Genomic DNA, 23,886 nt, shown 5'->3' on the forward strand with positions numbered 1-23,886 from the left:
ATTATCTTTGTGATCACCAGTTGCAGTATTGCTACTCTTATATTTAAATATATCTTATATATGAATTAGATTCATAATTGCAGCATTGAGTTTAGGGTTTTGTTTTAGACTGTGCCTTTCAAAAGATAAAACTGATTGATATGACCTCATTACATACAATACTGCTTCCAGTAATTCTGTTCATTCTTTATAAAGTATTGCATTTAACAGCAAAGGTTTAAAAATTGAGACAGAGATGCATCAGCGAAAGAAAATACAAGTACTATACAAGAAAAAAATTGCCATCTTCATTTAACGTACGTTTCAGATTAAGAAAGTGGACAGAAACATACTGCTACATACAAATGCAAAGCCTAATGACTAAGGTACTGTATCTGCTAAAATATAAAGTGCAAACTGAGCCCAATTGTTCAAAAAATTGAAATTTTAAGGCGAACTTGACAGCATAGTTGAAACTTCTTTGCAAGTTATATTTTAGCATATACATATATCTGCAACAGCATATAAGAAAAAAAAATCAGGATACACAAGTGCTTTTGAAGCTATTTCTAAAATGCTTTTCTGTATTGTTTGTGACTATTTTCTTTAAAATCTACTATACAGTGCAAACCATATGTGCTACACAATAACTATACAATAACATTACAAATGACTTTAATATAAAGTTTTTAAATAAAAAATAACATAACTACAGCTATGAATACTGCTGGTAAAATAAATTAATATTTTTGAAAATGGCACCAATAATACACTTTACTAATGGACTGTAATGAAATTACACCTTTAAGTCTTCAACTCAGCAATAGTGAAATCTCCTGATTGTCCAGATGTAATTCAAACAGCTTTCTTTAGACTGTATGGAACAATATGCTAAACACAGGTACCAAAGGTGACTGACCAGTTGTTTCATTTGACGTGTTCTGCTGCATGTGACGAGCAATAAAACTTCTTATGAGTTATAAAGTTTGAAAGATTGTTGAACTGGATGTCACACAGTCGGCAATACTTTCCACTGGTTGGGGCCTGGGTAGAACCATTCACGCCTTTAGCTATACTAGACAACTGTTCCTCTGCTGTAGGAATTGCTGGAGAGACATTTTCATTTGCAGTTAAGGGATTCTCAGAGATCCAAGAAGGAGACTTGTGCCCATCTTCATGTGGAGGATTCTGGGAAATGTTCTCTTGTTGTGGGTTTGCGGCAGGTCTTTCCTCCTGTTTCAGTCCCCCATTAACTATTACCATGCCTCGGTTTTTCGGCAATAGCGGAAGAGACTCTTTCTTCTGCACAGCGCATCCATTCGAAGGCGCCTGGCCTTTAGGAGATTCACTTTCTGTATTTGTGCTTTGATCTAAATCAGTATTATGAATGACGAGAGAACCAGAAATGTAATCACTTGGCTTTATTCCATAATATGGAGAAAGCTGATCTGCTCCTTTAGCTTTCTTTATTGCTCCAGGGTAAAGGCATTGTGGAAGAAACAAATGTTTGTTTTCTTCTTTTGTAGCAATAAGCTGGGCCGCTTCACTAAAGACTTTTAGTCCTTGAAGTGTTGCTAAGTGTGTGGAAAATAAGTTTCCATTAGGAGAGGACTGTTTTGAGTTTCCATTTTTCTCACATTTGATTATGCTTCTTTCGTAACTGACATCTGGGCTGTTTCTTTCACTTTCTGGGTTTTGAAACACCTTACTTTCGAGCTGTCCCAGGTCGTTACGCTGATGGGCAGTGACAGGGCAAAAATTCTGCTTATGAGCCAGGTAGTTCTCTACCTTGTTAAAACTGATCTTGCATACTGTGCACTCATGGTAGTCCAGCAGCCTTTTGGGAGAAGTGGACGTCCTCTCTGACGGGGGTAAGCATTTTTTACTGAGATCTATCGGCACATCCATCTCCAAGCAAGACACAGTGGAGTGGGGAGTATCACACTTTGAAACTGGAACGCACTTGTTAATAGACAGTGATGTTTCCAGGTGCTTTGAGACTATTCCTGGGAAGATATCACACCGTGGATGGTAACATTCTCCAAGGCCTTCTGTTGATTCTTGAGTAGATGTACAAGGATTGCCAAGATTAGCCACTTCTAGAAATCGCTGTTGAACTAGTGGTGGCCTTTGCTCTTGCTCTGGTAGGCACATCTCATACATCTTCCTTCGCTTCCGGGTACGCATTGTTCTCTGCATGGCAGGCACTTTGTTGGAAGCGGACCTCTTCAGTGGGGGATCGTGGCGAGTGGCACAGTAATACTGCTTGTGGACCATGTACGTTTCATGTCTGCTAAAAGTAATATTACAAGCTTCACATGTGGTCTTGTTAGGATCACTCTCCCCTTCTACTAAAGGAGCATTGGGATTCTTCACATCAGAAGCTTTTCCGTTTATCTTCTCATCGCTGTTGCTTGCAGTTGACAACTTCTTCGATTGTGCTGTAAAGTCTTTTTCATGACTTTTATTGTTTGGCCCAATCAAATCTAAAACACTGGAAGAGTTTATGCAAGATGGCTGCAGAAGTTGATTCTCTGGATCTGATGTGTGAGGAGCTGCAGTCAGGATGTTTATAGAGCTTTGACCATTACTGGGACTTACAGCTTCTGGCATTTTTTCTGGAACACTGGAAAAATCTGGTGACTTTGCCATCTGCTGCCATCGGCTGCTGCAGTAATGCTTTTTGTGTACCAAGTAGTTGTCCAAATTATTGAATGTTATGTTACACTCAAAACATGTAGCCCCTTTGGGCATCAAAGGACTGTAAATTACAGGAGGATAATTGCTACTTCCATGCCTCAGTCTTCGATGAACCAGTTCAGACATTTTGGCTAATATCTCTGAAGCCTGAGGAACCACAGTGATGTCCTGGGGAAAAGCAAACTGGGAAAGAAAAGGTCCCATTGGGAAAGAAGGACCAATATTAGGCTGAACTGGCGATGAAGCAAGTCTTGGACTGGATGGTTCAGATTTTATTTTAGTGTACGAAAAACTCTGCTTATTCGTTGCAGGCTGTGTTTCTGGCCTCTGGTTTGGAAGGAAAAGTGAAGCCTTTTTTTCACATTTATCAAGCTCTGTATCAGAACTTGCATCTTTAGTCTGCATGGTCTTTTGGCTCTGGGGAACATCATTTCTGCTCAACAGGTCTGTCGCTGGCTGTAAACCTTCTTCGTTTCTACTTGGAGAGTGTTCAATGTCACTTTCTCTCTGAATCTTGTTGCCAGAGACATGTAATTCTTGGTGCTGCAGTAGCTCCCTCTGAGTTTGGAAGCCAAAATGGCAGTGATTGCATCTAAAGGCAGCTTGAGTAAGATGCGAGAACAGGTGCTGATGAAAGTTAATCACTGAGTCTGCAGTGTAAGTACAAACTGTGCATTTCAGACTAGCACCGGGCGGGAGAAATTCTTCCATTTTCACTCCTATAGAAAACACAAGTAAAATACAAAATAAAGTGACCATTTTGCCCTTCATGTATACTGGAAAATCAGTTGCACAGAAGGTACAAACACAGTGAGAACAATTAATCTTCTTCTGATGGGATGGTATCAGTCACCCTGAAAATACTTGAATTGGTTCAGAATTTCTTTCCTCGAACTGCTAGAGGATATTCCAAGACTTCTGCTCTGCTTTGGAGAGCCTTAGCATCTGCATGCATTCAGCAGAGATGAAAGGAAAGAAAGAACAAGGTAAAGGATAAAAATAGACTGGACTAAATGAAAAGGTCTTAGAAATTACAGTTTTAACTAAGGGAGACATAATGTTCCCCACACACAATCACTGGATATTTTGAATGCACAGAAAGCACATCAAAGTCAAGAGGCTCAAGGTTATGATGTGGCTTGAGGTACAGCCCTCAAACTCAGAGTGCCTGAAAGCCAGACAGAAGTAGCACTTCGAGCATTATTGATGCTCAGCTCCTTGTTCGCATGAGTTGGCTGTAGCGTGTGAACAGATACAGAACTATCCTCATCAGGAAGGACTGATGAGTTGTGTTCATTGTGAAGGCGGGGGGGGAGTAAGACACAACTTCACCAACATTTCATCTTCCACATATAATGGCCATAGGCAGCTACTGCTGTAATACAACATCTTTTCCTCAAGAAATCATTACAGCTTTCCCTATCAAGAACAGTACATTCAAAGCTATCTTACAATCACTGCTGAAACAAAAAAACCAAATTGTTTCATGGTATTTAGAAATTGGAAATGCTTAAAAAAAGACAAGACCAAATTTCTCTCCTGCAACAACACAGATACTGATTATTTGTTAGACAATAAAACCTGAAACTGGTAGGGATGGTATTTGGAATCTAAAATGGGTATTTATTCTATCTACACACACACACATATACCACGCCTTGGTCAGGTAAACTAGGTTCGTGGTAGTTGGACAATACAAACCTGTAAGAATATTGTGGCTCAATCTGTGGGAAGTCATTCTGTCGGACCTGGAGGTCCTCAGTTCTCCCCTAGTATCAGTGACTCCCACAGTTGTGAGCAACACTTAGAATTTGAACTACCGTGGGACTCAGAGGCCAGCAGGAAGACGAGGAGATACACAGCATTTTAATCAGTGCTTGTTCCCCGTTAGGCACTTTTTCACCAGGGCGGCATACCAAGCCTTAGCTCCTCCAGTGCCATGAGATGGTGTTTCATATGCTTCCACAGCATGTGATACAATCATGGTGGAGTGTCCTAACAGACTTTGCATTTCAGTCGGGGCTCCATGCTCCCGTGTTGTGGGTCTGCTACAGCCCCCAGCAGGAACTGTAACAGAACCTGAAGCAAACACAGCACTAGCTTACAGGGCATTTGGAAGAGGAATGTTTCATTCTTACTGCAGAAGCTGTTATAACTTGTAATAATCTGTATAGAAAAATAAAGATTGACAGGATCTGCAAGAGAGCAAGAATGATTGAACTGACTGGTTTATGACTAAAAAGGAAGGGAAGGCCCGACTTTTAGCCTCAGATCTAAGAAATACCTACAGATTCTTAGAAATTCAGCAGGATCTCAGACCTGTGTCTTTCAAGGAACACAGATGCTTATCCCTAGATTGCAAGAAGACATGATCACTCACAGCTTATGGCTGAAAACCCTCTCTACACCTAAGCCAACAGTGTGTCACTAAACGAAAAGAGCTGAAGCAACCCTTTTACACAATGGCGAAGATTTCAGTATTTTCCTCTGCTTGGAGAGAAATGAATTTGTTATCTTCCAAGAGTACCTGGTTTTAATTACTAGGCTGTAAGACATGCTGGGCTGCATTCACCTGTTCTTGTTGAAGCTGTTCCTACTGTTCACTGAACAGTGAAATATTTGCTAGGGAAGAGACAGAAAATGGCAATAGCCTGATATTCAAAGTTAAGAACTGGAAGCACAAAAAGATCTGACCTCTAAATGAATGGCTAAGTGTTGTCTGTGTTGTCTACATAAGGAAGTTTCTCACTCAGCACTCTTCTAGTCCTGCTCTGGGAGGTACCAAACTCCTCCAAGGCAACATGATGCCTCCTAGATTTGTAATTGCCGCCCAAGTATCAGAGGAACATTTTTCACTTCACCAAGTCCACAGAGTAGACTCCCACTCCCCCAAGAGTTTTTACACTGCAGCTGAATAAGGCTTTCTTTTGTGACTAAAGTACACATTAATGTCCTTTAGACTCCATCCATTTAACAGGAGGATCAGTAACTCCGGTAGGGCCCTTTCCTCTTTCCAGACACAGCTCTGTACACTAGACAGCCAACACACCCATACCTGACACTGCAGTCTTTCTTATTTGTAGGTTTTCTTTGCTACTGAAAACTCCAATGCAAAATGTTCTGCAAACTCATAACTTGTGTTTCCAGATCTAATTCAAAACAAATTTAAACAGCACACTCAAAGGACCTTCAGGGAGGGAGATAAGATTCCTGCTGAGTTCCAGATTTTTAATCTCAGGAATTTTGTAATACCACTTTCTGTATATCTAGCATTACAATTTTAACATGACAAAGAAAATACTATCTCTGTTTTATATTTATAAGGAGGGAAAAGAATATTGGTATGAAACAAGAAGTTTTTATGAAACAAGTGTCCTGGGAAAAGCATACAGAATTCTGGACCCTTGTCCTTAAAGCCTCCTGCCTAAGAAGCCTACTCTAGGACCCCAAGATCTTATTTCAGAAGGACTTGCTCTCTGGTGTTGTGTATTTCTCTGCTGAGCATCAAAATAGGGTAGGTGGAGATTGTAGTCCAGCAGACTCACATTTGGTGGACGGCATCCTGAAGTAATTGATTGAATCTCTCAGAGACCAAGCAGCAGCAGTCTAACTGTGTCTGGATTCTTGAGCATACCTTCCCCAGTAAAGAAATGCTGCCTGTATGCGTGTATATACACATTAAGAGAGAGACAGCATTCAAATGAGGATTAGTAGATAAGAGAAATGACACTGGTTACCTGGGAGAGGTGCTTGGTGTAGAACACAGGTCAGAAACTGTTGACATTTTGGTAGTCTCTATACCCAATGCTTGCATATATTTGGAGAGACATTGATCCACTGAATGTCTATAGTGAGTAATTCTTCAAATAGCTAAATCTAGAAGATGATACAGGAAAATACATGGTACTTACCACTGTGAGAATTTAGGTGCATTTCCAGAGCTCTTGCATTAGAAAAACTTTTGGTGCACTGCGGAAAGGGGCAGACACTGGATATCTGCTGAGCACTATCTTCGTTCTCCTCTGACAGCTGAGGCCCCTCTCTTTGCCTCCCACTGCAGTAGTACATAAGATGGGCCTGCAGGTTCCGCTCGCTTCGATACCAAATGCCACAGGATTTACAAGGGAATATGTCCTCTACAAGCAAATATAACCAGGTGCAGGTTAGCCACAGTGCACTCAGTGCCAACCAGTTAACACAGCTGGATTAATTCTCCTCACCTCCCCATTAAACGCATGCTTATTTAATAAAATATTGAAAACAGAGCCACGGATTTATTAAAATGTCACTTTCAGGTGAGAGACTGAACATGGGAGACAGTTGTTTCTTTCAAAAGGAGATTTTAAAAATAGCTAATATAAAAAAAACTGCTAGAAGTTTTTGGCATGTAATTATTTAAAAAATGAAATTAAATTAATTTTGTTGTGAATATGCAGTACTAATTCAAGAAGTAAGCTGTATTTCCAATACATCACTACTCAATAGGTGACATCTTTCAATTGTGGTTTTTTTAATGTGTGCACAAGTCTTTCCAGCATTGGGCCTTAGAATTTTTGAGTGCTAATTGCAGATCATTCTGAAGAATGTATATTTTCAGAATGCTTATGCAGTTATTACTGTAAAATCCTGTTGTTCTAATATCCAGGAGGCCAGACTAGATTACGTTTCCTTAAAATCCTACAGTGTTGAATGTAATATTATACTAAGCAGCATGTTTATTTCCCGAGTTCCGGTTGTTATTAATATTAGAGGATAAAATTTCTAATGTACTTTTGTCCTCTTGTTTTTGGTAAATTGTTACTGTTCCACTTTTCACTATGCGAAAGGGATATCTGCTAAGAATGCAATTTTTCATTGCCTCCTATCCCAAAGTGTCAGCATGCTCTCTGAGGGGAAGACAATGCAGAGGTTGCACAGTGTGCTTCCCAGCAGCAGAGGGAGTAGATATTTTCATCATGTACTGAAGGCTACATACTTTACTCATGTGAAGAGTAATAATGAATACTGTGTATTTACACAAAGCAGATAGATATTTGGTTGTTAATATCCTGTCAGAAGGATACCTACACAGTACGTGTTGTGTATCTGTCTCAGAAGGACAAAAGACCTGTTTGATCTTTCTGAAAGCTGAACTTGTCATCCTATCAGTAAGAACAAGGAAGAAATCCCAGCCATTTAGGGTACATCTACACTAGTAATTTAAACAGTGACAGGGTCCAGACTACAGCACTGGAACTTCTTGTTTATATCGTTAAATCATGAGAATGGTCCCTTCCATACATTTGGCTTAAGTCAATTAACACCTTCCCCATTCCTGCATACAGTTCAGGAGTTACCACAGGCCTAGGATCATTCCCTGCAACTGGTTTGGACACTTCTCGCCTGTTTTTGAGACTAAGAGAGGGTAACATTATGAGTGCAGCCAGACTGTGCCAGCTGACCTCAGGATCAGAGAATGGGCAATTGCAGTCAACATCAAAACACATCTTGGTCAACATCAAAACTCCCACTGACTTCAGAATGCAGAAAACTGCTAGTGATTGTAATTAACTTAGTCTTGAAGAATGGTTGGCTGCTCTGAAAATATGGCATGTGTAGCTGATGATGTAATTCATTATCATTCATGACAATTTATGTTTAATTTCAAATAGTGATGTGTATAGGACAACTGCTCTGTTCCAATTCCTTTGGGTGAACAAAGTTGAAGACTCCAACCCATTGAAATGGGTGAGTTTTTTATTTGTTAAATATCTACAAATGCAGCCAAAATTTACATTGCTTAGTTCGCTTCTCTGACTGCATTGCTAATGCTTGTCTATTTTTCTGCTCATGAATTTGCATAAAATATTTTAATCACTACCAGTTTCTATTTTTCCATTTGCCACCGAATAATTGTGCATGAATTTAACACACAAACATTTAATGGAGCCGTTAGTATTCCAGTATATACCACTATTAAAACATTACTGATACAGCTTGCATCATTTGAAATGTCCACCTCGTGAAAGTTCACATTTCAGCATTTGTTTTCGGCTTCAAATGGTTTAAAAAAGTTGAACTGTTGAGTTTTCCGTAGAAGAGAAAGTCTAAAAGTAGTAACAGGGAATTCTGATATGGGCAACATGTCCTATTTGAATTCATTTGATTATATTCCATCACAGAATTGAACTTTCTGATTATCTTAATGAATTTGACTTCCAGCCATCTTTATTTCCTATGGGCTAGATGGCCTGGACAGTTTGTAGCTCCAGTTATGCATTGTGAATATGTGACTCCCATTACGTGCCATGCAGAGGAAATGCATTTGAGGAGTTTTGCACGGTGAGAAGATGGAATTCCAGGGAGAACAATCTATAGGGATGGGATCTGAAACTATTAGTCCCCTAAAGCGATGCAAAATAGATAAAGGCCACTTGAAGTTAATGTTTTAATTCTTTAAAAGCAAAATATTTCAATTTGTTTCAATGGATAGTTTCCAAATATTTCAATGGATCAATTCAGGAAATGAAACATTCAAGTTCAAGCTGAATGAGCCAAAGGTGATATTCTAATTTTGATTTTTCAAATAGAAAATGTTAGGAAACATTAAAAAAACCCTACCCTACAACACTTAATTTTTCTAGAAACTGGATTTTTTTCAGAGATCTAGCAAAAGAATGGTTAAGAGATGTCTCACTACAAATCTAGAGGTTCATTCAGCATATTACTGGACTCACATCTGGCTTGAGACTTTACTGAAGAAACTGAATTTCACCAGCTCAACAATGAAATGTGGAAACAGCCCTGTCTGGTCAGAGGCAGAGTCAGAACCGGGGTGGAAAGTTCTGGACAGTGAGACTTGCTACTTCAGCAGCCTCCTGGAGTTAAGAGTACACAGGTTACTCCGAGTTGCTGCTAAGCCTGTATAGCAAGAGCTGATGCAGTTAGAGCCCTCTTAGCAGCAGAAGTAGCAATGATCAGAGCAAAAGGCAGTGCTGGCAGCAAAGGTGTTTCCAGAAATTTGATGCTGTAGAAATCCGACTACTTTGCCAAAGCCCAGAGTTGGCCTCCTGTAGATTTACACAAAAATACATCCTCAGCTGAAACAAGCTGTGAATGAGTCGCTGCCCTTTAGGCTAGGTAACTCCCTCCCTGGTGGCTCCCTTGCAGCTGTTGGCTATAAACACTGGTCTGCCCTAACTGTGGTAAACTTGGTGGTCCATTTTAGGGGCTTCTGACACCTTCTTTTGGAAAGGTCCTGTACAGTACTAATTGCTGGTTCTGTGAACAGGTATGTCAGCTCACAGCAGCCCCACTGCTAGGGTAAAAATGAATGTGCTTAGCTAAAGGTCTTGAGGTTGCTGCCAACTCACTCTCTTGAAGGGAGGACTTGGATGACTTACTTAGACATTTTAAGGTTTATCTTTTAAAACAGACTAATAATAAACATGTAACTATCAAGATTGTTTACCCAGAAAATAAGCAATTAAAAAAAAAAAAGGAAAAGATGGAATGAAAAGTATCATCACAGATATTTTAACTAGTCCTGTCTGAAGAGCTTGAAGGTAGTGTGTTCAAGATACAGTGCTATTCAGTGTGAGCCCGCGTGGCAGAACATGTGCCTGCGTGTGCATTCACACCTGAAAGACTCATTACAATGCTTACAAACCACGGGAAGCATGGGGAAGTGCTCCAACATGGGGTCTTAAATGGACAGGCTTAAAAAGTACTGAGACCTAGGGATGTGCAATGGGTCTCAGTGATGACTGGTAAGGATCATGGTAACAGATAATGTATTTGAAAAGTACTTAGAGAGGAGGATGAGGAACTAGGGCTGCATAAAAGTAAAAAGCAGTAATAAGAAAAAGTTAAAGAAATGAAATTTAATAAGCAGAACATTAAAGCTGAATTGTCCCAGCTCAGGAACTGACTTATGTACTCACATCCCTCCTCTCTAAGGACAGCACTTAATTACATGCTGTATTTTGTCTATTGATGTCCAGAGGACGTGAAAACATTCTTGGGTAGCCACATTGAGTGGAGATACTACAGTAAATCAGGACTACTATAAAGCATGATCTCTGCTGCATTTTGAAACGGCCACTGAAGAGATGTTTTCTTTCTTTCCATTGAGTATCATGAATTATTACTAGAAGCTGCAGCTGTAAGGAACAAGCTTACTTGAGCAGCAGAGGCTGGACTTTGTGAGCCAACAGGCCTATCTTATCTCATTTTTTAACAGTTTCTGATCCTATTGCCTCTGGGAGCAAATCACAGAACCTCCAGACGAGGGCAGGTCAGGTACTCTGGGTGAGGCTCTTGCAGAGCCTGGCTGCCAGACCGCTCTTCTTCCTCCTTTTATGTCTGTGAGTTCATCTGAGATGATGGGGGAACAAAAGCAGGCTTTGAGCTGTGGGTTTTAAGTCGCGTGGTTTCTGTGGTCTTGAATTCACTATTGCTGTATTAGCTCTTCATATGTGCCTTAAAGTACTGCTGTTTTAAAAAAAGCCAAAGAATAGCATTCATCACTTACTGTTCACAATAGCCGTAGGCAAAATAGATGCCATTGCAGCTTGTTGAGGGAGCAATTGTATTGAGTCCAGCAGGCGTGCAGGATACATCCCTTCTGTGAGAGTCATCTGACTAGCAGCTTGCAGCCTTGAGTCAAAATCTACAACAAAGGCAATCAGCTCTTCACCCTCTGAGATGGCCTTGGTCGTGGTACACCAAAGCTGCCCTCCTACAGGAAACATAAAAGCAGAAAGATTTAATTGACGATATCAGATTCCAGAACTTAAAACATCAGTGCCATATCTTCACACTCATTCTAAAATTTTGATGGTTTATTGAAGGTAAAGAGGCAAATAATTTTCACTTTTACCATCTTCCTTCTATCAACATAAGAATTTTCAGTGTATAACAGTTTGGGAATACTTTTCCTAATTATTTGCAGCATGAATATTCATTTTAATTTTTCATTTTGTCTCCTAATAAAAATTAAGATATAGGTCAAAATATTTTATATGGCACTTTTCTAATCATTACTTTTCACCAAACTTCCTATGTATTTTTTCATAACTCCAAGTTTGTTTTATTTTTAAAACCAAATCACAGCACAATAAAACCAAACAGCTGCAAGAAAGAAATCAGATTTCCTCTTAAGGACGTTCTTCCCCTCCCTTATGTTTGCTACCCTCTTCCTCTAAAAAAATCTTCACTTATGTAATATTCTTTGTAACATGACTGCTTTATCTCTGCTTACACTGACTGAACTTCCTGAAAAGAAGATATGCCAAAGATCTGTTTCATTAAAGCTTATTCAAATAAAGATTTGTTTAAAAGGGGGGGGAGGTGGACGAACTTTCATCAAACAGTAAGATACACTATAGCTCTGTGCTGCAAGTGTCACGTGTAGTGCATTAAAAAGAAAATTAACTATGCGAGTACATCTACTAATGTATTTGAATGCGATAGTGAATGCTCATTTATTTAACATGTTTAGACAGGCAAAGCACTTATATTGTGTTATCTACACTCTCAGGCCTAGATACATATCCAATACAGTTATGCCTGAAATAATGTTGCATACTTTATATGTTATAAAGCTTTTTTTTTCCTCAGGTTTTGTATATATAGAAAAAGCTATATGTTGTATTCATTAGGCAAGCAAAAACTGTACTCGTTTTGATAAGTAATATTGCTGTGTTTATCTTTCGGCATAACTGCCTTTTCAACTGCACTTCATTTTTTTCCCCTCAAAGAGATTATAGTTTTAAAACAACTTGTTGCAAAAATCTGGTGGAGGAGATAACAACAGTGTATGATATGCCACAGCTAAATGGAAGAATTAGGACATTGTTTTAGAGAAATCTTGGACAATTAATTAAACCAGTCTATTAGCTTTCAAAGATGAGCAAACAAAACAGCATCAGTGACAATGTGTTTCAGTGGAAAAATAAAGCTAAGCTTCCAGACCTCAAAGTGGTGTGAAAGTTTCAAAGCAGAAAAGTGTCTTTGTATTCACCCTTCCGTAATACAGCAGTTGAAGGTGGCTCCAAAGTTTACAAACAATTTATTGTGATGGGACCAAAGCATACTAAAGTTTACTACCCTCCAAAATTACAGCATTAAATGGTGCAAATCTGAGTAATTTCCTCTAAAGAATAAGAAGATGAAATGTGAAGATAGTGCCATAAATGTCTACAAATGCAGAATCCTAATGACCAAGCAGGAATTCAAACATTTGAAGAGCACAGTCTGACTTATTGCCTGATATAAGTCAGGAGCAAATATACAGAAGCCTTCAGAGTTAAACTGGTATAAAACCTGTTCAAGAGAGAACCAGGCTAAACTCCTAAAGTGTACTTAATTAGTCTCATAGATAAAAATATGTGATACACACGCTGCAGTTTGAGAACCTGAAACTGGGTACTCTCACTGCAAACACCACACAGCCCATTTTCTGGGAGGAACAGGGTTTCTATTATTAACATGCACTTCTATTTTATTTATATACAGAAGGTGCAATAACCGACCAACATGTTTTAGCATATTTTAATATAGAATAAGAGCTCTTCCTAGACTGTATTATTCACTGAATTTCTTAATGAAATAAAAATGAGTCGCTGCAGAAGAACCTACTGAGACTTTCTCTATCCCAGCAAACATCTTGACATGCTGTACCCTTGGGGGGGGGAAGAACGTGTAGTTGATTACTGGGTCTCCAGCTGCAATCAGTCTAGATCAGCTAAAAGGCTGACTCAGTCTCCTGGTGTTAGAGCTCCTCAGGGTGTTGACTCATGTCCAGCAGCAGATTACACTCGGACAGCTGAAGCGAGCGGTGACCTCGGCTGCCTGCTCCACCCAGCTCCTGGAGGCTGTCACACCTACGGCATGCACAGCTGAGTGGGATGTGCGACAGCTTTGGAAGCACAACAATCTCTAGCTTGGCTTATTAAAGGAAACCAGAACTACAAAAGTTTAATCCACTCCTGTATTTGAATACAAACCTTCAGCCCAGCAGGATTCAGATCCAAGAATTACATTGTTATTTTGTTTTCTTTATCCCACTCAATAGAAAATGAGGCATTTAAGTGATCATGACATATGTGTCACGATATCGTATCAGTACATGATACCGTGTTAAGTTAAATCCCCAGATGAACTCCCAAATGATGCATGCTTCCAGCTACTGAAAATGCAGTATACCACCTCTGCAACAATATTCACCCACAGGGACAGGACACAGTACAGTCCCCTCTTGTCCCCTTCTATGCTTGGTTGCACAGGGTAAGGCAATAGTTGCTGTTTTGAAAGACGCAAACGACTTTATTCCCCTTAATGTAGTGAATGCAAATATGCTGGCCATCATGCGCAGCAGGTAAACAGTGGAAGAGAGGTCTTCTTGAGCCTTCTACTGCGCACTCAGGAAAATGGAGTGCAGAGAACTTCGCAGAGGTTTCCAAACTTAATGGGAAGTTCCAATTATGATTATCATATGAATTATTATGCTGTCTAGACACCCTTGCCAGGGATGAGGGCTTCCTTACAGGGGTGGCTACGCAACAGGAAAAAAGTTCTTGCTTCCCACCAACATTTCTACAAGCTAAGACACAACTGACATACACAGTAATTTCTCACGAGCACATCTTTTCATAAAGCAAAGGGCAGCGTTAACGACAGATTTTCAAAAGTAAATAAGGATGTCTATAAATAGTCTTTGCCAAGTACAGGTGGCAATGGAGAAGGAGATAGGAAAATGTTTGCTTGAAGTATTTGCAAGACATGAAGATTTCATAAGGAAACGTAAAGGCCTGTTATTTATATGAGATGAAGTTCTGACTAAGCTGGCTAGAATTTTTTTAACCAACTGTTCCTTTTTTCAGAAAAAGCTTATAGGGGGGAAATGGTTCTAACAAAGCTTTACCAGGTCAAGTTTCCCAGTCCTAAGACAGACGCAGTCATCAGATGAAGAGAAAGGAAGAACCTCCAGATAAGCTCTAATAGGGATGAGTGGCAGTGCCTCAGAAATGAAGTTGTGGTTATACTATTTGGTGAGGAGGCAAAACAACGGTAGACTGATGATTTTGGCCCTCTTCTCGCCCGTAATGAGTACACTGGTCATCCATTTATACTGAAAAGGGTCTTACTGGTTTAACATGGTGGGGCAAGAAAAGTCTTGTTCTTGTTCCAGTGCAGAAGGGAAGTTTTTGAAATACCAGAAGGCTTTGTGACACTGGAAAGCTGTTTTCTCTACAAGTCTAGCTCTGACTCTGTGAAGTTGAAAATAAGCTTCTTGAGCCTGCAATATATTGTTTATCTATGGTTAAATCAAAGAAATTTACATGATATATAATACATAAATGTCAAGCAGAAGAGGAGAATAAAAATATCTGTAAACCCTATGTATTTATTTGAACTCTTTTTCTAGCTTACATTGCAATTAGAAATGCTCATTTAATCATAGAAAGTTGGGAAAGTTAAAGAATATCATGTTGTGAAAACTAGAGCAAAAAATTACACTCTAATTGCATTGGCATGAGTTCTTTATCAAATGACATCAGGCACTGAAGCAGCTATCTGATACCTTCAGAGTTTCCACCAAATTGAAAGGTTATTTCAGGATTCTTTTCTTTGTCTGCATCTTTCACTGCAAACATTTCTGCTGCTTGGAAAAAACCCTTAAATAAAACAAAAAAACAAACCAACTTTCCATGCAAAGGAAAAAGTAAGGTCCTGATGTCCCTGAAAAACTGTGGACTTACTGTTCTTTGTAATGTTTATGATCAAGATTCTTGTGCAAACAGATCTGGTTCCTAACAGGAAGCTTATAAATCATACTCATAATTGCTGTCAAAACTGCACTGGAGTGTACTGCAAGTTTCGATAATAAAGAATAGAGTCACAGTTCAAACTTGATTACATTTTGGAAATTCATGCTGCTCTTACAAGAATCAGTGGTCTTAAATATCTTCTTCTCCTGCCAAATTTTTCACTCGCACTTTTTATTATTTATGAAATCAGTGTCTGCACAATGTCATGCAGACCTCTGCTGATAAACTCTAATTAAGATTAAGACAAGCCTTTTGGAAAGGATCCCATCATTAGCAAACATGATAAACACAAAAATACTCCCTACTTGTCAACCAGGAGCAATTCAGTAACCTAACAGTATTATCTGTTGCTAGGCTACAGAGCTGACAAAGCTTCAATTATATTGTATGGCCATACCTATAGAATACTGTATAAGCAAAATGTATCTAATATAAAAGCATTTAACTTCATCCATGCTATCTGTAATTCATGGCTTCTTTCAATGGCAAAAATCAGGTTAATAATTACATAGCATGCTGGAAAAATCTTAGCGATGTGTCATGTTTGCACAATTTTTTCTAATTTATCTCTATGACTGATAGACATTTGCTTTGTAAAAATAATAAAATGCAAGCAATGGGATGCTGTAAACCACAAGCACAACTACATCTGGGCTCATCAAGATATGGAACCACACTTAGTATAAAAAATATATAGTAAATTGAACCAATTAAATCATATTTAGATGCAGTAATACTCTGTCTTCTGTATTCAGAATAAGGAGTACTGTAGTGATAGATATGCATGCTAATACAAAACTTTATTTTATGTAGGACAGACATCTAAAATACAAGGGAAACTTGCTTTTTTTTTTAAAACAGCCCTTCATTTTTTCCTTCTACATTTGGAACTTTTTTTAAACAGAGCGACCTCTGTTATCCTACTTGGAATCAGCAATTTGCTCTAAAGATTTAACTAAAGCGATGGCCCTTCACCCGTTTTGATTCTCAGAAGCCTACAACACTTCCAGGGAAGACAGACCCCAGCACAGTAAGCCTTCTGATGGTGGGCTTCTTTTTTCCCCTGGGCTTATTTTTTGCAGACCTTAAGGAGTGATCATTTGGGGTCTGTGGGTCACAGTCTGAAAAAAAGAAGATTTAAGGACAGACTCCCCTATTAACTCCACTGGGAGAAAACAGCTTCAAAATGGATGGAACCATAAAGCCTCTTGATTCATACCGTTGCTTTTAGGAAAAGTGACTTAAGAAAGCAAGTAGCTAAAACTGTTTCCATTGAGTACAGCTGTTTCATGGAGGGAAATGCAGCTATTTTTTCACAGCTGAAGCAGCATAACAACAATATAAACATATATTCAAAGGCAATCCCATTGTCCTGTCTTAAGCATTAGTCAGTTTTCTTTGCTGAACCATTTGAGTCTAGTTTTTTGACCCAGAAATGGCATACATCTTTCATAGAAATTTAAGACATCAATGGCAATATCCATTAAAACCACTTTTCAGTGACAGTTAATTCAGAACTACTACTTTCCTGTAGTAAAATTTGTGCTTACTGGATTTGATTGTGTTGCTGCAACAACATCATAACCCATTTCCTGTACACACATCTTTTTGCAAGAAGGGTCAAAAGACTATCAGAATTTATTTAAACAACAGATTGTTACTCTTAGCAACTTCCAGGCACCGTCAACTGAATTAAACCTTCCTCTCCCAATGAAATAGTCCAATTTGTAAAAAATGATGCTTTTTAGTAATGGTAGTGGGGGTTGGAGTTAATTTATTATCTTCCCTCCTTTGTTGCACAGGTTAAGCAGTTATGGAGAACGTGCGCATCGCAATAGGATGGGATCCTCATATTTGGGTTGCTCCTGCTTCTCACCCATGGGGTTGTGACGACTCAGCACAATGAATGCCATTTCAGTGCGGCACAAGTTACTGGGCAGATCTGTAATTTTTGACATGAACAAAGTACATATATCTATATGTAGACACATTGTTTAATAAAAAAATATAATTAATTCAAATCCAATACTGTTGAAATTTTTGACAGTAGAGTAGTACAAGGAACAGAACTTATAAATTATGTGTGCCCCTTCTTTGAAAAATGCTTTGGAGGTTTCTTTGTGCATTGGCAAATACAGTAGGAATATGAGGTATTGTGTGGATCCTCCTGCACAGCACCTGATAAAAGAATAAAGAGCTGTGACATATTCTTAAAACAATAGAGGAATTAAAGAGAAACAATGGGCCAGCTGCTTCATTAATACAATCAAAAGAGAGCCCAGCACAGAGGAGTCCAGATAATTAAGCACTACTCTTTTAGACCTTTTTTCTATAATAAATTTGCTAAAAATTTATTAACTACTTCATAGTTGTTAGATAGATCTATGTACTTGTTTATTTAGGTTGATTAATGCCTTTTCAGTATTCTACAACATGCCAACTCATGGTTCATACAAGTTTTTGAATAAAATAATGTAAGAATAACTGATACAGATCTGTGGTATATACAGCAATAAATCAAAAGCATTTTGTGAAAAGTCTTTCCAGTTACTAAATAATTCTTTGCATTTTTCACACGTGTACACAAAATACATACTTTGCACAGCATTTTTGCCATTCATGTATTTTAATGCCAGGGTTCCAACCATCTCTCTGTGAAGCATGTCAAAAATCACCCCTGCAAATTCAGGCTTCTCAAACTCTCACAAAACATAGTTTTAGTGCTACATTAAGATTAATGAGATGATTTCTTAGCATCTTCTATCATTTTTCCTTGTTTACTGATCAAAGAAGATTGCCAAAAGATACCTGACCTTTAATTTTAACCAAACCACTGCATATTATACGCCTGCAGTGTACTGACTGCAAAAAATGTAGAATCTATTGTACTCTATAAAATTAGACCAATGCAGTGGACAAACCAGTTTGGTTGCCACTTTTACTATTACCTTTTTGTTCAGCATAAAATATGGAGCCTGCTTCATTTTTAACTCACTGAACAAACTGCAAAATAAAGGAATTGCAACAATATTTTTCAGAACAAAACAACAGAAGAATACTCAGCTTAAAGGCACTAGCCAAATTGAAGAAGGCAGCTTTAAAATCCCTGCGTTTTGAGATACAAAATGTCTGACCAGAAACAGGGAAGAAAAATACTCCTTCAGAATACAGCTCTTACTTCTGCATCTGAGTCAACCTGAGCTTTGGGCCTGACTTCAGCTTAGTCATATGCTGACAGTTGACAGTGTTTTTATCTGAATAGATGAATTTATAGTTAAAACTGTCAGGCATTATACAGCTGATAAAAAGAAAAACATTAAAGGAACTTGCCAGTCCTAGAGGAGTGAACTCCCAAAGCTGGTACCTCTGTGTCAGTGAAAGGGGTAGGTCTCTCCCTTGCTGCAGTACGACTATTGCCAACATCACTATCTGTATTACAGTAGCTCTTGAATTAATATTGTAAAAAGCTTGACCAGCTGAACCTCAAATGAAGCACACTGTTTCTGAAGAGCAAGGAGTATAACAAACACTTAGATCTGACCTCTTGTTTTCCCACTGTTGTCTGCCTGCTTTTTGTTAGTTTGAGGACCTCTATTTGTTTCCTCCAATTAAATGTCTGGGTGTAACACTCAACAGAGTTCTATTAGGTAAAGAGGCGAAATAGATTAGTGCTCCGAAAATATTCACAGGAAAATAATGTGGTAATTTTATTTGCCATTTCCCCCCCGATAGAGCTGTCACAGCTTATTTACCACAGGGGGAGACAGTTAAACCCATATCCTTAGAAGTTCTATGCATTTAAGAGGCTTATATATCTCTTCTGGGACCCTCGTTCAAATCCTGGGCTAATCAGAGTGAATACATATCTTTCTATTAGATGGCTCTAAAAAGTCTTAGGTGATATCAGTTCCTGGTGGACGACAGTCCACAGCGTAAAACTATTAAATGTTTGGCACAAATGGCAATACTTACAGAATGAAGCTGAAAACTGTAATATCCTCCCACGTCACAAGAAGTTAAGTCTGCTGCTCAGAGGTTGAAATTAAAGCCTGCCACAAATGCTAAACCTGTTAGATTTCCTTAATTCAGCATAAACTCAAACAAGGAAGTCGAAAGAGTTCTCACAAGTTTAGCGATTTCTTCCTTTTTTTCCCCTTTTCTTTCCAAATTCCTGTGTTTTGAATTGAGTGCTACACCTTTTTTACATTTGAATTGGGTCTCACTTGAATGTTATTTCAGAATGTACTAATCCTTCAGAAAGGAAATTATAAACAGCTCGGAAAAAAACGATAAACCCTTGCTGACATTGCCCACATTGCACTCCCATCACCACTGCAAAGGAGCTAGGACTGATTGTTACCGCAAACTCATCTACCCTTCTACGTTTTACAGGATCAGTGAATGGGCATTCTCCAAAGAGCTTCCCAGGAGACATTCCCAGGTGACTCCCACTGCTCCCCCCAGCTTTTGTGGATGCACCAGGTTTCAGAGAGAGAGAGAAAATGGACTGCTGAAACCAACTACTCTGAAGCAGGGCTTTGGATACACACGTTCCTACAGTCCCCGCTTCCCTAACAGCACAGCTGTAAGGTGACCTTTTTGTAGCCTTACAAACACAATCATGCCTGTGGATTGTCTTTTCAGAGTTATTTTGTGAGACTGGAGTGTATGAAAAAAGGAGGTGATTAAATGAGACAATAGATATGCTTTAATGGCACCTCTTTCTTACAGAGAAAGCAGAGTATGCTACATCTTATCAATGGATTTTCTGCTGTCTTGCACCTGCTACTGTAGGGCTCATTTCTTGCCCCTGGGCAAATGTAGAGTGAATGGCAAAGGTACCTGAGCGGGAGGAAGGATTATATAGAGGGAGCTGGATTGATAGGTTGTATTTGTAAAGGAAATAAACACATTAAATAGAAGGACAAATGGGGAAGTTATAGAATGGCAAAACCAAAGTAAGAAATAAATATCGGCTCTGAGACCTGGTTGCTTATTCAATACAGGGGCCACGCTCCAGAAGAAGCTCAAGGCTGTGGGTGAAACAAAAGCCACCTTTTATAATGAACAGAAGCTGGAGCATTTAGCTGTGTGCACTGTAACCCTGAGAAAACAGTTGCTATTGTTGCTAGTTACCTTGGACCTTTCCTCACGTTAACGTTGAGCTCACAGGCTGAAGTTCAGGAACTAGTTTACCTCAGCTGTAACAACCATGGAAGCAAAGTAGCACTTCTTGATTCAGAAAAAAATCTTGCTCCCACTTAAGCCATTAGAACATTTTACACTGACTGCAGTGGAAAAAGACTCTGTGACAAATCAGTGGCTCTCTTACTAAACAAACAACTAAGTAAAAGGCATTAAAAGTAGCTTTGCATGTTTAATATGTTCTAAAATGTAAATGTCATAGAAGCTACAATAAGCATCTAACCCAGTCTTTTCTATTTAGAAAGTACCTAATTTAAAAAAACCACCACCCCCCCACACACAAAACCCACACCAAAAGCCCAGATTTCCTCCAGATGTGCTAAAAAACAGGTATTACAGTTCTGCTTTTTGAAGTAGAAGCTAGAAGTAAAAAGGACTGAAAACTCATGACTTCCACCTTCCAAGCTATATACACTGTCCAAAGTAAACAAGCATTTTAAACCACTGCCAGTCTACCGTTTAGTTCATCTAATAAGAGAGACTGTTAAAAGCAGAAAGTAAATCCTGTAATGGTAACAGCAAGACTGGGCTACTTGTGGTCACAACAGAAATAAAAAAAGATTATGAATGAGCAAATAGTTAAGACTCTTGCTGTACACACTAACATGGATTAGCAATTAAAGAGGATTCTGTACTTGATGATTTCCTCCAAAACAGGCTTAATAAGAAATACCAGTTTACTGAGCATCATACAGGTGCACAGGAGCTGCCATTCTGCCTGCCTGGTCAGCGTGACTTCTAAATGGCCAGGAAAGAAGTGACTGTATACCCAAAGGCAAGCTGTCAAAATTCAGGCTGCAGCTGATAAACTGATTACAAAGCTGCTTAAGACTTTGCTTGTAAACAAAAGCATTTATCAACTAATAATTTGCAATGAACTGATGTAACTCCCAGCTGAGCCCCAAACTGTAATTGTCTTTACCATCTGCCTATTAAAATACCATTCTTCATCACCAAGCAGGAGCAGAAGGGAGAGAATCTCCAACAACTACATAACTTGCATGCTTATAAATAATCTGTGAGCATTTCACACATTCATTATGATTGCCAGGTTTTGTATACTGCATTTTCTCTTTTTGAGAGGCAAAGAGGTGCTGTAAAGTGGCAGAGAAGAAATTAATAAATACTGCCTGGTGCAAGAAAAAATTATGTAAATTCATCATACTCTGCAGTTTCTTAATTTTTTTCTCTTTTTGCTACTCCATAGGAATATCATGGTGGAAGTCCCCTCAAGCACAACTTTGCAGATTAAACTCTCAATTTCTTTTCAACTTGTCAGTTTTCATTACCTTTCTTTCTTATGCATTCACTTCTTACAGCTGCTTCAATGGGGAGCCAGTTAAAGCATGCTGGCTCCCCAGGGGAGAGTCCGCCGGGGTCTGAAGGATTCTGCAGACTCCGTGGACCTCTACAGGGTCACCCTTAAGAGCATTTTGCCTATCTCGTTGAGAGACTTTCTGAAAATTAAGTGAATGTACGTGCTTTTATTTTCTAGCTACTGACAGCCTTAGTCCTGAGAAAGGTTGTAGAGTTTAGACAAAGTTCAAAATTAACCAATTCAGATGCTCTAAAGCTGATACAGCTCAAAGGAAGAATCACTTTGTTAAACACCTAAAATATTCAAGTATGAGGGGGAGAAAACAGGAGAATTGATACCGTGCAGAGAACGGCAGCCCCTCAAGATGTGTCTGCATTAAAAATTGAATTTAACCAAGAATCGCACTATGATTTAGTGCAATGCACTCGATCAAATATTCCTGCAATCTGCACTCTCAGCCACCCACTGTTCTAAACGCAAGGCTGTGACCAGAGACCTACTATTAGTTTACCTTTTCAGAAATTTCCATACAAAATGCACAGATGCTTTAACTGCAACTTGATTTCTCATTGACTTTCCAGATTCAGACTAAAATGATCTATTTAGCTGAAATGAGGCTTTTCATGTGTATGGAAAACATTTAGGTAATCAATGGGAGCAAAACGGGGATCTAAAAGAAAAAGAGGACGATTCCTCCTGTTAATTGATGTTGACCTGTCAATTGTATTGCAATGGAAGAAATTAAAGGATGATCCTGTCACCCATGCTCACAGAAGCAGTCTCATTTCCTTCAGTGATAATCTTTCCCTACCTCATAGTGCCTTTGTCTGACCCTTTGTTACTTTTAGTGTTGCCCACAGACCACCACCCCATTCCCAAGAATTAAAAAATCAAGACAGTTTGGGAGCTATGGACTTAAATGTTTAAGATACATTCCACTCAAGACAATTATGTTTGTAAACTAAGGGAATTTTACATGTGTATAATTACATATACTCATGAATATGCTGGCTGAACCAGGTCTCCATACCCCAGTTTGGGACCCCCACAGTACTGGGACAGGATTCGAACAGGGGTGAAGTAGAGGGAAAAGTGAACAGAGCGTGCATGGATACAGAAAACACACGTATGAAAATTTAATTTTTTTTTTTAATGTTGTAAAGAAAAATTTTTGTTAAACACTAAGACATGGTGATGAAAAGTACCTTTCAAACCTCTGTAGTTAAGACTCATCATATAAATTATTTAAGAAGTACAAACTTTAAGTAATTTGGTAGAGTGACATCCTTAGCATGATAATGCTGAGTTATGTTGTAAAGCTAGAAGATTCAATTTTAAAGACTTCTGTTGCAATTACTTTTTTTTAAAAATAGTCACAAAAAAATAAAAACCAGAAAAGATTGGAAGAGAATAAGCAGGAATTTGTAATTTCTAGTGGTTGCCACACAAAAGGCGATGTTAAAGGAATTTGCCATTAAAATATTACTTGTAATATCCAGAACCTTATTTTGTATTTCTCAAGCTCCTTAAAAATCACAATTTGTTATTTATGCAAGTAAATCTGAGCACGTGACTGATACAGTAGAGGATTTTTATGAGAACAGGGCAGATTTAATACCACAGAAACACTTTTCAAACGTGTGCATTATGCTATCCCCTACATCCCTCTGCAAGTATGCTACGTGAATTTAAGTGAGCAGCCCAAGCCGCCAAGCAACGCCCAACCACCACACAGGATTATCTAACGAATGAGTCAACTTTGCGCCATTTTTAGTGTTTTCTTTCACGCCCGGTGAGTCAGGCTGGGAACAGCACCCAGGGAAAGGCTATTTCACCTCAGTACCGAAGCCCGCGCAGACCCGCCGGGCGGCG

At 38.9% G+C, this 23,886-nt stretch overlaps 1 protein-coding gene across 1 annotated transcript in view; it reads right to left on the reverse strand.

Moving 5' to 3' along the window:
* Nucleotides 1-906: 906 nt before the first annotated feature.
* The window catches only part of ZFPM2 (zinc finger protein, FOG family member 2), a 317,330-nt gene continuing 294,350 nt past the window's right edge, over nt 907-23,886 (reverse strand). Inside the window, exons 6-8 of the mRNA XM_009276304.1 lie at nt 11,192-11,398; nt 6,591-6,815; nt 907-3,398 (exon numbers count right to left, since the gene is read on the reverse strand). Coding sequence (XP_009274579.1) covers nt 907-3,398; nt 6,591-6,815; nt 11,192-11,398 — 2,924 coding nt within the window. The remainder of the gene's footprint in view (nt 3,399-6,590; nt 6,816-11,191; nt 11,399-23,886) is intronic.

The sequence above is a fragment of the Aptenodytes forsteri genome, unplaced genomic scaffold (genome assembly GCF_000699145.1).
Source record: "Aptenodytes forsteri isolate BGI_AS27 unplaced genomic scaffold, ASM69914v1 Scaffold385, whole genome shotgun sequence".
Classification (NCBI taxonomy): domain Eukaryota; kingdom Metazoa; phylum Chordata; class Aves; order Sphenisciformes; family Spheniscidae; genus Aptenodytes; species Aptenodytes forsteri.